Below are 15,888 nucleotides of genomic sequence, written 5' to 3'. Positions count from 1 at the left end.
ATTAGGGCCTCTCTCATGACAGTGGTTATAGAGTTTAGCAACCTGGACTTAAGTCACGTTTGAATTAATCCCTTCATTGTGACACAGGGCCACCACAAATGTTTTTGCTCATAACCCTGATGACATGGATTTTGTGCCACACCAGGGTAGGCAGCAGGGAGTCAGAAAAAGATCACAGCCCTGAAGCTGGTGGATCAAAACCATCTTCTGCTGCAGCCCTACCTCTTCCCCCATGTGCACTGTTTCCCCAAACCCCTGGAGCACAGTGTCTCAGGACATTTTTGATTTCTAACCATCTAACGTCACAGGTTTTTGTTTCTGTCTCTGTCCAATCACAGGTGGTGCAGAGCATCTGGGTGGTTATGGGGAAAGAAAGCTGGATGGCAGGCCCTATAGAAGGCTATTCCCTTCCTCCAGAGAATGCCAGTACATCTCCACAGTGTTAGAATCCACATCCAGTAAGATCATTTTGTCTATGGGCTGGGTGGGGGCCTCAAGCCCTAGACCAATCTTGATCAGTCCTTTGGTGTGCTGGTAAGTAACAATGGGAAGCAAAACTCACAGGTGTTGACTGGGGGTTTTGCACTGAGAGAGCAGTTGAGTATCAGTGCCCCTTTCCCCCTACTTTTGTTTTTTTTCTAATCAGTTTTCAGACCATGAACTGCCATGGATGTGCACCTCCAAACCCTTAGGGGTCAGGAGAGCACACAAGAATCCCAAGAGAAGTTGCAGCACAGGAGATGGGCAAAGACACTACCTTTGCCTGAACAGCAGTGACTCAGGAGTCAATCAAGTGGTCATTCTTAAATCTTCCTGAGGTCGTGGCCTCCTTCCTTTCTACAAACAAAACAAAGGTTCATCCCCAAGACTACAAACACAAGCGCCCCAGGAAGGCGCTACTTTCCCAAACAGAGTCCCTATGACTGCCCTAAGCAGCCAGTGATGGTCATCAGGCTGGACACAGTAAGCAAAGTGCTGTGGAACTCTAGCATCCATCAGTTAGGACTTTATGTTGTTTCTGATCTCAAGTAGGAGCCTCAGCGACCACCTGCCAGACACAAGCCACACTCGATGGCACCTCACTCTGGGACATAGTCAATTAACAATAGTTTCTGCCTAGTTGGCCAGCATGAGACCACAGAGTGGAAGGAGATGGCAAAATCCATTTGAGATAACAGAACATGAGCTAAAGCCCAAGCTGGCCAGCAACTGGCACTTACATCCAAGATAGTAACTACTGCCTTGCAAACCAGTTAACTAGCAAAGGAACCCATAGTTAAAGCTAACGAGGCATCCTTAATTGAGTTAGACCATCCTATTTGTGATGCAAATTGTTTTACTTTTTCAATCCATGGGGAAAGAGAAACTCCAACCCTAGGTTAATGGGGTTGGCTGACACTCAACACTCGACCCCAAAAGACGGGATGGACAGCAATTTATGAGCCACATTTACCTACAGCCCAGGGGAAGACACCACATATCATGCAGGGCCATACAGGAGGTTGCACTTGGAAACAGAATGAACAAGCAGGGGCTTGGGAGGCAGACTTTGTAATATCAAAGAATGGGGATGCGCCCTGGTTCCTGCCTATTTGAATAATTCAGCGGGCTGAACAGAACTGAAGTCTGCTACTTGGGAATGAGCAGGCACTGTGTCTGGTTCTTATGCTAAGAAGGATAATATGGCTAGGGGAACTTTACCTGTGGGAGAAGAGGGAGTGGAGAATTGCAGTTAAGCCATTTGAGGCCCTCTCAACTTTACTAGATGTTAAAACAGCTCTCAAGGTTGAATCTTGGGACTTCCCTGGCAGTCCAGTGGTTATGTCTCTGAGCTTCTACAGGAGGGGGCATGGGTTCGATCCCTGGTCAGGGAGCTAAGATCCTGTATGCTGTGAGAGTGAGTGAGTGAGTGAGTGAAAGTCGTTCAGTTGTGTCCGACTCTTTGTGACCTCATGGGCTGTATAGTCCATGGGATTCTCCAGGCTGGAATACTGGGGTGGGTAGCCTTTCCCTTCTCCAGGGAATCTACCCAACCTAGGGATCGAACCCCAGGTCTCCCACATTGCAGGCGGATTCTTTACCAGCTGAGCCACCAGGGAAGTCCTATATGCTGTGAGGTACAGCAAAAAGGAGAAAAAACAATAGAACTCTAATTGCAGGCCTCATGCCACAAGAAGTTATTAAAAAGTAATTGAGTTCAATAATGTCACAGGATACAAAACAAACACAACCATCAACAGTATTTCTAGATACTAGCAATGAACATGTGGACGCCAAAAATTACAATACATTTACAATCACTAATTGAAATAATCAAGTGTAAATCTAATAAAGTATGTCCAGGACTCGTATACTGAAAACTCTACAACATTAATAAAATAAATCAAAGGTCTAAATAAATGCAGAGATATGCTATGGTCATGAATTTGAAGACAAAACATAGTAAAATGTCAATTCTCCCCAAATTGATAGATTTAATGTAATTCCTATCAAAACCCAGTATGCCTTTTTCCCTAGATACAGACAAGATTAATCTAAAATTTTATGGAAAGATAAGGGAAATAGAATAGCCAAAACAACTTTGAAAAAGTAATAAAATGGGAGCAGTCAGTTCACTGTTTTAAAACTTATTATTAATGTATATCTAGAGTAACCAGGGGAGAAGGTGATGGCACCCCACTCCAGTACTCTTGCCTGGAAAATCCCATGGATGGAGGAGCCTGGTAGGCTGCAGTACATGGGTCACAAAGAGTCGGATATGACTGAGCGACTTCACTTTCACTTTTCACTTTCATGCATTGGAGAAGGAAATGGCAACCCACTCCAGTGATCTTGCCTGGAGAATCCCAGGGACGGGGGAGCCTGGTGGGCTGCCGTCTGTGGGGTCCCACAGAGTCGGACACGACTGAAGTGACTAATCAGCAGCAGCAGAGTAACCAGGACTGTGTAGTATTTGCAGAGACATAGATACATGGATCAATGAACACAGAACCCAGAAATGGTCCCAATAGGCTGAACTAATTTTTGAGAAAGGTGCGAAAGTAGTTCAAAGGAGGAAAGATAGACTTTTCAATAGGCTACAGCTATGACATTATAGGCCAAAAACTTGGAATACTGGGCCAGCGAAGAACGAATATAATGGTTTCATTGACTTTCTATCACGTGGTGATGGGTAGGGAGAAATAATGTACACTCAGCTCAGGATGAAAGCTCCAAGTGCTGGATAACGGTTTATTTCATCTTTCTGAATTCGGCTTCTTCTGATTGATTAGCGTCACAGGTTCTGGGGATGTTCCCATAAGCTCCCACACTGCAAAGCCAGGTTACCCCTAACTAGCACACAGTCCTCCAGACTCCATGGGCCATTCCAATAAGCATCATTCTCAGGCGATATGAGATAGTAGGATGGCTCTCGGTAGCTCCAAAGGTACAGCCTCCTGCGTTTAAGTCTGAAGGAAATGAGAGCTTTTTCTAGGTTTTGCGACTCCCATCCAACTCCTGGGATTCATTCTGATTGTATCAACCTGGTCACCACCACGACTTCACACACACACTTTAAATGTAGCTAGGGTGATTTTGTGTGACTGGCGCGGAGTAGGCGCTCAATAAATATTTGTTGAGGTGCTGAATAAGACTGAGCCCCAACTCACTGTTAACACTGACACTTGTTTCCGGCTGTATACTCTCTCCTTCGCCACAACGCTGAGGATCCTGTCAGCTCTTCCGCCTTAATTACAGTTATAAAATTCCGTGACTAGCTGTGGAAACCAGGTGGCCTTCCAAAGCAGCTAAGACTACACTTCCCGGAGAGCATTGCGGTGCTCTCTTGCGTCAATTTTAGTTTACTTTCCCCCTCAGGGAATTTCCGGGTTGTGTGGGCGGGGCCAAAGGAGTGATCCAATGGGCATCTCCTCAGGCTGAGGGGGTGGGAAATTGTCCAATGAGCATCTCCATAGAGAGGCCAATCAGAGGGAAGCTGGGGCAGCCGCCGCGGGTGGCGTCACTAAACTGCGCCAGCTGAGCCTGGTGGAGCCCAGCCCCTCTCTCCTGCCTTCTCTCCCGCTCACTTTCCTCAGGCGTCCGTCGATCCGGTTTCCATGTCTCCGGTGGACGCACCACCCCGAAACCTCCACACCCATGGCTGCTAGCCTGAGGAGGCCCTCTTTCACCACCTGTTCTTCCCCTACTGACACGGACGACGAGGGCGTGCGCGGCACTTGCGAAGATGCTTCTATATGCAAGAGGTACCTGCCCGGCGCGGGGTTAGGGGCCAGCGTTCCGGGGGTCTGGGGCCTAGGTCGGGGGTGCGGGCTGTGTCTAAGGAATACGCTTTTACGCCAAAAGGCATCGGTCAACTGGTGTGACATCTGTGAAATGCTCAGAGCAGGGATTCATCTACTTCACATTTTATTATCCAACTTTTGCCGTTTGCCAGGCACTGTACAAGCCTGGGGTTATTGTGCCTGGGACATGGCGCCGAACCAGGCAGACATGGACTTGGCCTTCTCGGAGCCACATTTTTGTTGGAAACACGTGAAGCAAGTAATAACTGTAGTTTTGATGGGTTATGAGGAGAAGTGCAGGTCCTCCCTCTTTCATAGGTTATGTTTCAATGGGACTTGTCATGATCCCCATTGTGCACCTGAAACTCAGGCCAGTTAATGGGGGTGATGACCTGTCCAGGGCCACTTAATATTTGCGTGCAGAGCCAGTATTTTCCAGAGCTTTTACCTGTGTGTTATGGGAGTCTACACTTTTAGGGGTGTGGTGAGGGCTGTGTGGCGGACGCTGTGAGCAGAGGTATGTGTCAAGTACCTGAAAGCATGAAAAAGAAAACACGAGGCTTGAGTGTATGCTACTCTTTCATTCATTAAGCAAAAATTATTGAGAGCTTACTTTGTGCCAGGCTTTCCCTTTTGGTTGGTAGGTATTCAGTGATTGAGAACAAAAGATGAACAAGATTGACATGGTGTCTGAACTCACCTGCCTGCTTGGAAAAGGCAGGAAGCAAGTACTTACTCAGGAAGTAGCATAATTACAATTTTGTGTTGTGTGCTTAGAAATACAGTGCACCATTAGAGTTTGTAATTTAGTTGATAATGTTTGAGCTGGGAACAGAAGACTTAAAAAAAAAAAAAAAGAGAATAGGCATGTAGGAGGGTATTCAGGCAGAGCAAAGAAGGCTCATGAACTGTTAGAGGAACTGAATAAATGCCTTGGAAGCTGGGGCCCTGTAGGGACTGAGTCCAGAAAACAAAAGTTTTGGGTTAGGGCTGGTACTTTGTGTAGGTTCTTGGAGACCAAGCATAGTGATTCAGAACATTGACTCTGGAGCCGGACTGTCAGGCTGGTCCCGGCTGTGGATACTTGCACAGGCTACTACACTACTCTCTGTCTCAATCTCCTGATCTATAAAGTGGGGATGAAATGATATTCAGTCATCTGTAAAGTAAGGATGAAGTGATATTCAATATTAGTAAAGCACTTAGAACAGTGTCTGGCATGTACTAGGTGTTAGTGGTGGGTGATTACATAAATAAATACATTCATAAGTATTAAAGGCGTGAAGGCAGTTCTTGGTGGAATTTGTGGACTTAAATGAACCATACCCAACTTATTTCTTCTCCAGCTTTTGGTTGCTGTTGACTACATCTGTAGCACTGTTGAATTAAGAGCAGTTTTTCTCATATTGGCTGCTGTTTGCTAAGAAAATCAGAAGTGTCTTCAGAATTATCAGAGGAAAATAAAATACTTTTCAACAGCAGGTTAGGGTTAGGTTTACTTAATATCAATTGGTAATGATTGGCTTATTTAATATTTGTTGGTAGTATTTGTGGCCAACTTGCTTGCTCGCGTGTGTGCTAAGTTACTTCACTTGTGTCTGACTCTTTGTGACCCCAATTCTGTAGTCCACCAGGCTTCTCCGTTCCTGGGATTCTCCAGGCAAGAATACTGGAGTGGGTTGCCATGCCCTTCTCCAGGGGATCTTCTCGACCCAGGGATTGAACCTGCGTCTCTTGGGTCTCCTGCATTGACAGGGGGATTCTTTACAACTAGCACTACCTGGAAAATCTGGCCAACTTGCTTACTTAAAGCTAATTAGCTACTATATATAAAAGAGATAACTAAGAAGAACCTACTTTATAGCACAGGAAACTACTCAGTACTCCATAATGACCTTTATGGGAAGAGAATCTAAAAAAGAGTGGGTATATGTCTATGTATAACTGGTTCACTTTGCTGTAACAGCAGAAACTAATGCAACATTATAAATCAACCATATTCCAATAAAAATGATTTTAAAAAAAAGCAAATTAGCTATAAAATAGTTCAGACACAAAAAGTACAGAGAAATAATGTAACTAGAGCATGTCTTTCATTGGCTCTCTCTTGGATAGTTTTATAATCTCAGCTCTTCTCTGCTTCATTTTTTAGTGCCCTCACTGTTCTTCAGCCATCTCAACATTGTAGAGAAAGTTTGGGTTTGGAACTGCAGAGAATCTAAGGCAGTGGTTCTGAGTCTGAACTGCACACTAGCATAGCCTGTGGAGCTTTTAAAAGATACGCAGTTACTTGGGCCCGACTCTGGATCCACTGAATCAGAACCTTCTGGGATGGGTCTTGGGTCTATAAAAACCAGACCTGTTTGCCATCTGGATGCATTTCTTCAGAGCCCTTTTTTTTTTTTTGCACCAGGTTTTCTCTCATCTGGAAAAAAACATGCAATGAGATGGTGAGAATCCATAAGTTAATGTTTTAAAAATGTTTTGCAGGATTCAAGGACTTTCGAAGTCTGTGATACTGTGACCTGCATCTTCCCTGTAACGTTTGGAACCCATGAGTCTAGTCACAAATTCATCTTGTTAAGTAGAGATTCCTTGTGTGAATTGTGGGCACATTACTCTGTTTCTGCCTCAGTTTCCTCATCTTGAAAATGAGGATAGTAATAGTCACTGGCCTTTTGGATGGGAGGATTAAGGGTTAAATGAGATCATGCAGAGGTTAGCACAGGATCTGGCATGAAGAAAAGCCTAAAGTAAATTCTTATTGCTAGTTTTAATTTGCCTCCAGTCTGAATGTTGTTTGTTTGAAGTTACTGAAATAGCTGTGAGTTCGACTGGTTCCTGCCACCCTGAGTTGTAGCTGTAAAATCCCTAAAATAATGTTCAAAGAGCCAGTTAGCTCCCCAGGGCTCCTACTGTTCTGCTGTTTCTTTCTTTCTTTCTTTTTTAATTAATTTATTTATTTGGCTTCACTGGGTCTTAGTTGTGGCATGCCGGATCTTTCATTGCAGCATGCAGGCTCTTGATTGCAGTGCACAGATTCTCTAGTTGTGGCTCGTGGGCTTCGTTGCTGTGTGGAACGTGGGATATTAGTTCCCCAACCAGGGATCAAACCCTTAGTTCCTCTGCATTGGAAGGTGGATTCTTAACCACTGGTCCACCAGGGAAGTCCCTGTTGTTTCTGTTTTAATGTGCTCTCTTCTTTGGTACAGGGCCCTTCCTGGTGTTAGAGAGCTGTTGTGAGGATTAAATGTGGAGTGCCTCCAACAGTGCTTGGTACATAGTAGGTGTTCAAAATTGGTGGTCGTTGTCATCAGCAGCATCCCATTGTCCCCAGTCTTCATCATCGTCACTACCACAGACTCTGTCCCTCCTACAGTCCAATAGTTAGAACTCTTGTGATCAGGTATACTAGGTTTATCCCTAAGAATCCTGTCTGATTCAACAGCTATCTATAAAGCACTCAGCGTTCTTGCTAACTTATCCCCACTCCCCATTCCTCCTCTCCTATCGCCCACTTTGCCCCATGCCCCTCAGTCAGTTTCCCCACTCTTGTTTACCTTTGACCCCCAGCTCCCTCCTGCAGTCCCCACTGAGTCCTTTGAAATTACTACTCTGATCACCAGCCACCTCTATTTCCTTAGCCTCTCTTTAGTCGTTCCGTCCCTCTCTTTCCACTGACCCTGGCCCTTCCCTGGGGGCATCGTTAACTTGAAGCCAAGTCATACCTCTGTTTTCTCATACCCTGACTGCCTTAGCACACGTGTGTGCTTAGTCGCTTCAGTCATATGTGACTCTGCAACCCTATGGACTATGGCCTGCCAGGCTCCTCTGTCAATGGGATCCTCCAGGCAAGAATACTGGAGTGGGTTGTCATTTCCTTCTCCAGGGTCCTAGCATCAGGATGGTCAAAATTTGTGTCCTTACTGCCCTTTGTCTCCTCCCCCCATTTCTTTGAGACCCATGTCCCCAGCATCCTCTCCTCCATATTACTGTTTTCTGTCTGTTTGCTGGTTACTCACCTAATTCACTGACGACTTGGGCACCTGGCCCACAAGCCTTCCTCTGCCTCAGTTCATGCCATCATCATAGTTGACTTTCTAGTGTGTGTGTGCAGGATCCACCCTATAGGCAGGGCACTTGTTTTCTTGAACACCTCGCCTGCAGTGATTACCTCTGCTCATTCGCCTCTATTACCATTCCTGCCATAATCCCCTGGATTTCCAGGTGCTGTGTATACCACCTCACAGATGAACAGTGCAGCACCCTCCAACCCCAGTCTCTTCAGCATGCTTGATCAGTTATTTCTGTTCTGCCTTCAAAACCCTAGGACGTCCATGGTTTTCTCCAGCCTTTAGATGCTTCCCTCTAGGCTCCTGCCTGTCAGTTGAGCTCAGAGTTCATAGTCCATTCCCTGGTAATCTCTTGGCAGTGCCTTTATCTCCCTTGCCCTTCATCCTAGTAAAACTCAGACCCTGGATTGAACCAGACTCTCCATTTCCAGCTTGAATACTGATGGTAGAAATCACACAGCAGGACAACTTGGCCCTGTGTGGATTCGTGTCAGCCAGCCTCATCTGCACCCTTACAGAGCTGACTCATTCATTCCAGTATGATGCTTTGGCTAGCTCCCTTTCCCACTTTCCAGAGACTTAAATCAGACATTTTTCACTTTCCTCCAACTTTTGATTTACTCCACCTTTCCTTCATCCTCAAGATAACCAGGGTGATGCCAGGGTATTGCGTCACAGAAAGTGGAAGCCTTCAGATTGGCACTCAGTTAACTTCCCTCCTAGAAACTTTACCACCCTTTCCTACCATGAGAGTTGTCAATGTTCTTTAGCAGAGGCCATTAGAAATATATCTAATTTAGTTAAACAGGGTTTTTTTTTCTTTTAATTGGAGTATAGCTGCTTTCAAAATCACTGCAGATGGTGACTACAGCCATGAAATATAAAGATGCTTACTCCTTGGAAGAAAAGTTATGACCAACCTAGATAGCATATTCAAAAGCAGAGACATTACTTTGCCAACAAAGGTCCATTGGCCAAGGCTATGGTTTTTCCAGTGGTCATGTATGGATGTGAGAGTTGGACTATAAAGAAAGCTGAGCGCCAAAGAATTGATGCTTTTGAACTGTGGTGTTGGAGAAGACTCTTGAGAGTCCCTTGGACTGCAAGGAGATCCAACCAGTCCATCCTAAAGGAGATCAGTCCTGGGTGTTCATTGGAAGGACTGATGCTGAAGCTGAAACTTCAGTACTTTAGCCACCTGATGCAAAGAGCTGACTCATTTGAAAAGACTCTGATGCTGGGAAAGATTGAGGGCAGGAGGAGAGGGGGACGACAGAGGATGAGATGGCTGGATGGCATCACCAGCTCGATGGACGTGAGTTTGAGTGAACTCCGGGAGTTGATGATGGACAGGGAGGGCTGGTGCGCTGCGGTTCATGGGGTTGCAAAGAGCAGGACACGACTGAGCAGCTGAACTGAACTGAACTGAACTGAACGTTGCTTTAGGGGCTTCCCAGGTGGCTCAGTGGTAAATAACCTGCCTGCCACGCAGGAGACACAGGTAGACCCGGGTTTGATCCCTACATTGGGATGATCCTCTGGAGGAGAAATTGGCAACCCACTTGAGTATTCTTGCTGGGAAAATCCCATGGACAGAGGAGCCTGGCAGGCTACAGTCCAGGGGGTTGCAGAGTTGGACACGACTACACGTGCACACACATAGCAGCTTTACACTGCTGTGTTAGTTTCTGCTGTTCCACGTAGTGAACCAGCTGTGTATATGTGCATCCCTTCTTTCTTGGATTTCCTTCCTATTTAGATCACCACAGAGCACTGAGTAGAGCTCCCTGCGCTATACAGTGGGCTCTCATTATTTGTCTGTTTTATACATAGTAGTGTCTGTATGCCAGTCTCCTAATCCATCCCACCCCCTCTTCCCACCTTGATGTCCATATGTTTGTTCTCTACATTTGTATCTGTTTCTGCTTTGCATATAGGTTCATCTGTACTATTTTTCTAGATTCCCAACACATTCATTAATATACGGTATTTATTTTTCTCTCTCTGACTTCACTGTGTATGACAGTCTCTAGGTCCATCCACATCTCTGCAAATGGCACAATTTTGTTCCTTTTTATGGTAAACGGATTTAATGACTCATTCTCGTGATAGAGAGCTCACCTCATGGGGAGCTTGGGGGTCTCTCCATAAGGGGTGTTAGAAAGAACTTATAGGATTTAGGCTTTGGTTGGATAATTTGGTGGGGGGTGTTTCAAGGAAGCAGGGATTTGCCCAGGATTGGGTGTTCACAAGAGGTAGAGACAGTTGTGTGATTGCGTAGGTAGCTTAGTCTTTTCGAGGAGATGTGACAGACTTCCCTAGTGGATAAGAGTCCACCCGCCAGTGCAGGGGACACGGGTTTGATCCCTGGTCCAGGAAGATCCCGCATGCTGCGGAACAAGTAAGCCTGGGCGCCACAGCTGCTGAACGCTGTGCACGTAGAGCCCACGCTGTGCACGTAGAGCCCACGCTGTGCAACAGGAGAAGCCACCACAATGAGAAGCCCGAGCACGGCATCAGAGAGTAGCCCCTGCTCAGTGCAACTAGAGAAAGCCTGTGCAAAACAATGAAGACCTAGCACAGCCTGAAATAAATAAACTCCCCCCCAAAAAAGAATTAAAATAAATTGCAAAATTTATAAAAAAAAAAAGAAGGCGTGACTAGAGTCAGACAAGCTGTAGTTAATAAAGAAGCTACAGTCACTCAGCATCAGCTGGGGGAGAGGAGTACTTGGGACCCTGCAGCGGGCCTTGGTTTTGTTTGGACAAAATGATGAAGGAGTCCTGGTTTTGTCTCACTTCGTCACTGTTTTAGTGTGACCTTGTGCAGGTCGTCCTGTGAGATTGTTTCTGTCCAACCGGAGGACAGCGTGGCCTCTGTGAGCACCAGGCAAGCATCTAACAGCAGTGAAGCCTGGCTCGTGGCGCCAGGCCCTCTCCTGGGGGTTAGTACCACTTTTCTTTATTTTCATCAGGGAGGAGTTGAGTCTTAGAAAGATAGGTGTTGGCCAGGCAGAAGAAAATAAGAGACGTCGAAGAGCATAGAGATCGAAGCTCTTGAGATTGAAGTGTTAGGGGAACTTGACCTCTGGTGGGGTCTGCTACTGCTAAGTCACATCAGTCGTGTCCAACTCTGTGCAACCCCAGAGACAGCAGCCCACCAGGCTCCCCGGTCCCTGGGATTCTCCAGGCAAGAACACTGGAGTGGGTTGCCATCTCCTTCTCCAATGCCTGAAAGTGAAAAGTGAAAGTGAAGTCGCTCAGTCGTGTTGGACTGTAGTGACCCCATGGACTGCAGCCTACCAGGCTCCTCCGTCCACGGGATTTTCCAGGCAAGAGTACTGGAGTGGTTGCCATTGCCTTCTCCGCTGGTGGGGTCTAGGTAGAAAGAATTCTGGAGAGGTTGTCAGAGAACAAAGCAGGAGAGGTCCTGAGGGTTTTAAAGTGGGGGAACTGACATGCTCTGAGTTTGTGTTTTAGAAAAATCCCCAGGGCCTTCCTTGGTGGTCCAGTGGTTAAGAATGCCTGCCAGTGCAGGAGACATGGGTTCGATCCCTGCTTCAGGAGGATCCCCCGTGCTGTGGGCAGCTAGGCCTGTGAGCTGCAACTACTGAGTCCACATTCTAGGTCCCGTGCTTTGCAACAAGAAAAGCCACTGCAACGAGAAGCCGGCTTGCTGCAACTCGAGAAAGCCTGCGAGCAGCCTTGAAGACCTAGCCCAGTCAAAGCTAAATAAAAATTTAAAGAAAAGTCCCCAGCAGCTGTGGGGGAGACAGGCTGGCAACGGATGGAAAGTCTGTTCCGTTTTCTTCCTGTTGGCCGTAGCCCTTGCTCTCCTGACCTGGCACCGAACGTCCTTATTGTCTTGCCCGCTTCTAGTCTGGCCACCTCCCCTTTCCCAAGTGTTTATGCCATGGCCGGGGTGATTTTTTAGAATCACAAATGTTACCCTGTTACTTTATTACTTGAACCTTTTTGATTCTCCTTCCGCCACAAGGTAAAACGTGACACTTGGTGATAGGACACACCTCACCTTTCCTTATCAAATCACGCTCCAGATCTATCCCTGCCAACCGGAAATCTCTGTTTGGTGGTCTCAGAATGACCTCGGGCTTCCGGTAGCTCATCTGGTAAAGAATCTGCCTCCAGTGCCGGAGACCTGGGTTCGATCCCTGGGTTGGGAAGATCCCCTGGAGAAGGGAATGGCTACCCACTCCAGTATTCTGGCCTGGAGAATTCCATGCAGAGAGGAGCTTGGCCAGTTACAGTCCATGGGGGGGCAGACACAACCAAGCAACTTTCACTTTCAGAATGACCTCAAGTACATTATTTCCGAAACCGCACTCTAGATCATCTTCCTCAATTTTGTGACAAGCCATCCCTCCCCCGCCCCCTGCCCCCAAGTCAGTGGATGGTGCCCCTTTCCACTTGGCTCACGAGTGAAAAAGATTGGAGTCATCATGGAACTGCCCTTTCACTTACCCTCTCTGCGATCAATTACTCAGACCTTAGAATGTACCTGGAAAATATTTCTGGAATATGTTTCCTCCACCTCCACAGCTGCTGTCTCAGTCCACAGTCATCTGTGATTTGAACCAGGGCACTAATCTGCCAGTTGAGCTCCCCAGTGGTGCTTCCCTCCCCAAATACAGTTCTCACACCAAAGCCAGAAGTTTGGGAAAGATGCCCAAGCCCATGTCACTCCCTGGTTTAATGGCTTTTTATTGCTAGAGTAGGAAATGGCAACCCACTCCAGTATTCTTGCCTGGAAAATTCCATGGACAGAGGATCCTGGCGGGCCTCAGCCCATGGGGTTGCAAAGAGTCGGACACGACTGAGCGCACACCCGCTATCGCTGTTAGAAAAATAGCGAAGTTCCTCACGTGGTCCACCCAGCTCTGCCTGCTCCACCCTGCTTCTCCAATTTTGCTTCCCCTAACTCTTGCCCTTCTCTCTACCTCCCTCTCAGTTCCTCCAGCGTGCCCTGTGCCTGCCTCCCCTGGGGCCTTTGAGCAGGCCAACCTCTCCCAAAATGCTTTCTCCCTCCCTCCCTTGTCTGATCAGCTCCACATCATCCTTCAGACTAATTTCTCCACCCGATGTTCTTTATTGAGACCCTGCTCGGTTTACGGAGGCCCTGTGGTAGTGACGATGTAGAAGTGAATGAAGCAGGCACAGGCGGCACTCTTGTGGGGCATGTAATGGGGGAAGCAGGTCAGTGCTGGGGAGGAAGTGAGCCCTAGGATGGACAGCTGGGGAAGCAGTGTCCCAGGCAGAGGGTACGAAGGCCTTGGGGCAGGAGCTGGCCCGGCTGGTCCAGGAGTAGAAAGACCCGGGTGAAAGAGGAGGAGAGGAGCTCTTGTGAGGACCCAGCTTCCAGTGTCAGCGAGATGGGAGCTGCTGGGGGCCTTGGAATGGAAGACGTCCACCGTCTTGGGGTGGAACAGGATCCTCTCAGCGTCTGTGTTGAGAACAGGCTGTAGGAGGCAGCATGGAGGCAGGGAGACGTGCTCTCGGAATAGCTCAAGTCAGATGCTGGGGGCTTGGATGAGGATTGTAGTGGTAGAGACGCTGGGAATCCATGATTCTGGATACACTGAAGGCTGAGCTGATAAGACTGAGGAGTCATGAGTGTATTGACGAATCAGATATACAGTAGGACAGGAGTCATAGATGGCACGGAGGCTTTTGGCTTGTGTCAGATGTGGCTTCTTCAAGGAGGCCTCTCAGGTACCTGCAGACAAGATAGAGCCCCGTCCCACGTTCTTGGGACACTGTGTGTTCTTGGTGGGAATCGGCCCAGGTGTAGTTCAGACATGTTGTTTAGTGTTTGTCTTTCCTCAGAATGAAAACAAAGCAGGGACCTGTCTACTTTAGTGCCCTTCACAGTATAGACATATAGTAAGCATGTGTCGGATGGTTAAAGTGGTTAACGCTCAGCCACTAAGTCGGGTCCGACTCTTTTCGACTCCATAGACTGTGGCCCACGAGGTTCCTCTGTCCACGGGATTACCCCAAGCAAGAATACTGGAGTGAGTTGCCATTTCCTTCCCTAGAAAATGATTAGACCTGAATACAAGTGCTCAAGATGATACTTCCTAATGTGGTCTTAGAATTCTGGTGTTGTGCTCTGCTGGTTTTCAGCAGTCTGTTAGAAACCAGACCAGGGGCTGTAAGACTGAAAGTCTGTTGTGCAAATTGTAGAAGTTCATTTGATTTCTCAACTGAATCCAAAAATCCACCCCCCTAACCCCCCGACCACCATGGTCATGAAAGCAGGTCACAGGATCACCTCTTAGGAAAGCCGGTGTTTTCCTGAGGGCCCTGGCCTGACCAGCCTACTGACTGCATCTTTACAGCTATACCCCAGAGAGCAGGGCCCAGCTTCTGACCTGAAATATTTTGAAGGCAAATGCCAGGCTGCTTTCCTATTTTTAATTTGCATTTCTAAAATCACAAGTGAGGCTGAGCATTGTCTGTCTGCTCACACTCATGGATATTTATAGTGCGAATCCACTCTCGATGTCACTGCCCTACTGGGTTGTTGTTTTGTTTTTGTTTGGTTATTTGTATTTTTATTACTGATTTGTAAGGACCTTTTGTATCTGCAATAGTGATCTGATGCTTCGCTGTTTGTTGCAGTGTTCTCTTTCAAGCTGTTGCTTGTCTTTTTCAGTGTAGCTTGTACTGTCCATTTCATAATACAGAAATGGTGACTCTTCAGGTTGTAGAGTCTTAACAATGTAACTTTATGTCTTGTGGTTTTTGGGTAAAGCTTTGAAAGGCCATTCTCAATCCTTATAGCATTTTCTTTTAGCACTTCTGTGGCTTTGGCTTTATGGTTAGATCATTCATCTATCTTTATTATTTTGTACATCATAAGATAGCAGTTTTAACTTATTTTTTTCAAAGCTTATTTATTTGGCTTCCCTGAGTCTTCCTTGCTGTGCATGGGCTTTCTCTGGTTGTGGGCGAGCGGGGACTGCTCTCTAGCTGCCGTGCACAGGCGTCTCATTACAGTGGCTTCTGTTGTCACGGAGCATGGACTCTGGGCATGAGGGCTTCAGTAGTTGCTGCCTGTGGGTTCAGCAGTTGTGGCTTGTAGGCTCTAGGCACTTGGGCTCAGTAGTTTTGGCACCTGGACTTAGTTGCCCTGCAGCATGTGGGATCTTCCCAGACCAGGGATCAAGCCAGTGTCCCCTGAATTACAAGGCAGATTATTAACCACTAGATCACCAGGGAAAGCCTTACCTTAATTTTGTATCTAATTATTAGCCAGTTGTCCCTACACCATCTGTTGAGTGGTCTGTATTTTCCCCATTGATTTGAAATGTCCTTTGTATCATATACCAAATGCAGTAATGCTGAGCACTGAAGAATTGATGCTTTCGAACTGTGGTGTTGGAAAAGACTCTTGAGAGTCCCTTGGACTGCAAGGAGATCCAACCAGTCCATTCTGAAGGAGATCAGCCCTGGGATTTCTTTGGAAGGAATGATGCTAAAGCTGAAACTCCAGTACTTTGGCCACCGCAT

The 15,888-nt window shown here is 46.9% G+C and overlaps 1 protein-coding gene across 6 annotated transcripts in view; it reads left to right on the top strand.

Moving 5' to 3' along the window:
• Positions 1-4,015: 4,015 nt before the first annotated feature.
• Positions 4,016-15,888, top strand: part of LCMT1 (leucine carboxyl methyltransferase 1) — a 68,801-nt gene continuing 56,928 nt past the window's right edge. For all 6 annotated transcript variants that reach the window (XM_086375259.1, XM_086375253.1, XM_086375257.1 and 3 more), the window contains exon 1: positions 4,016-4,244. Coding sequence is in view for 2 of the 6 variants with exons in the window: in XM_086375252.1 (XP_086231378.1) it covers positions 4,138-4,244 (107 nt within the window). In the remaining 4 variants the exon portion in view is untranslated. The remainder of the gene's footprint in view (positions 4,245-15,888) is intronic.

The sequence above is a fragment of the Bos grunniens genome, chromosome 25 (assembly GCF_055505025.1).
Source record: "Bos grunniens cultivar Pamir isolate PY7600 chromosome 25, Bosgru_T2T1.0, whole genome shotgun sequence".
Classification (NCBI taxonomy): Eukaryota; Metazoa; Chordata; class Mammalia; order Artiodactyla; family Bovidae; genus Bos; species Bos grunniens.
The sequence above is the reverse complement of the archived record's forward strand: the minus strand, read 5'-3'. Positions and strand labels throughout refer to the sequence as shown.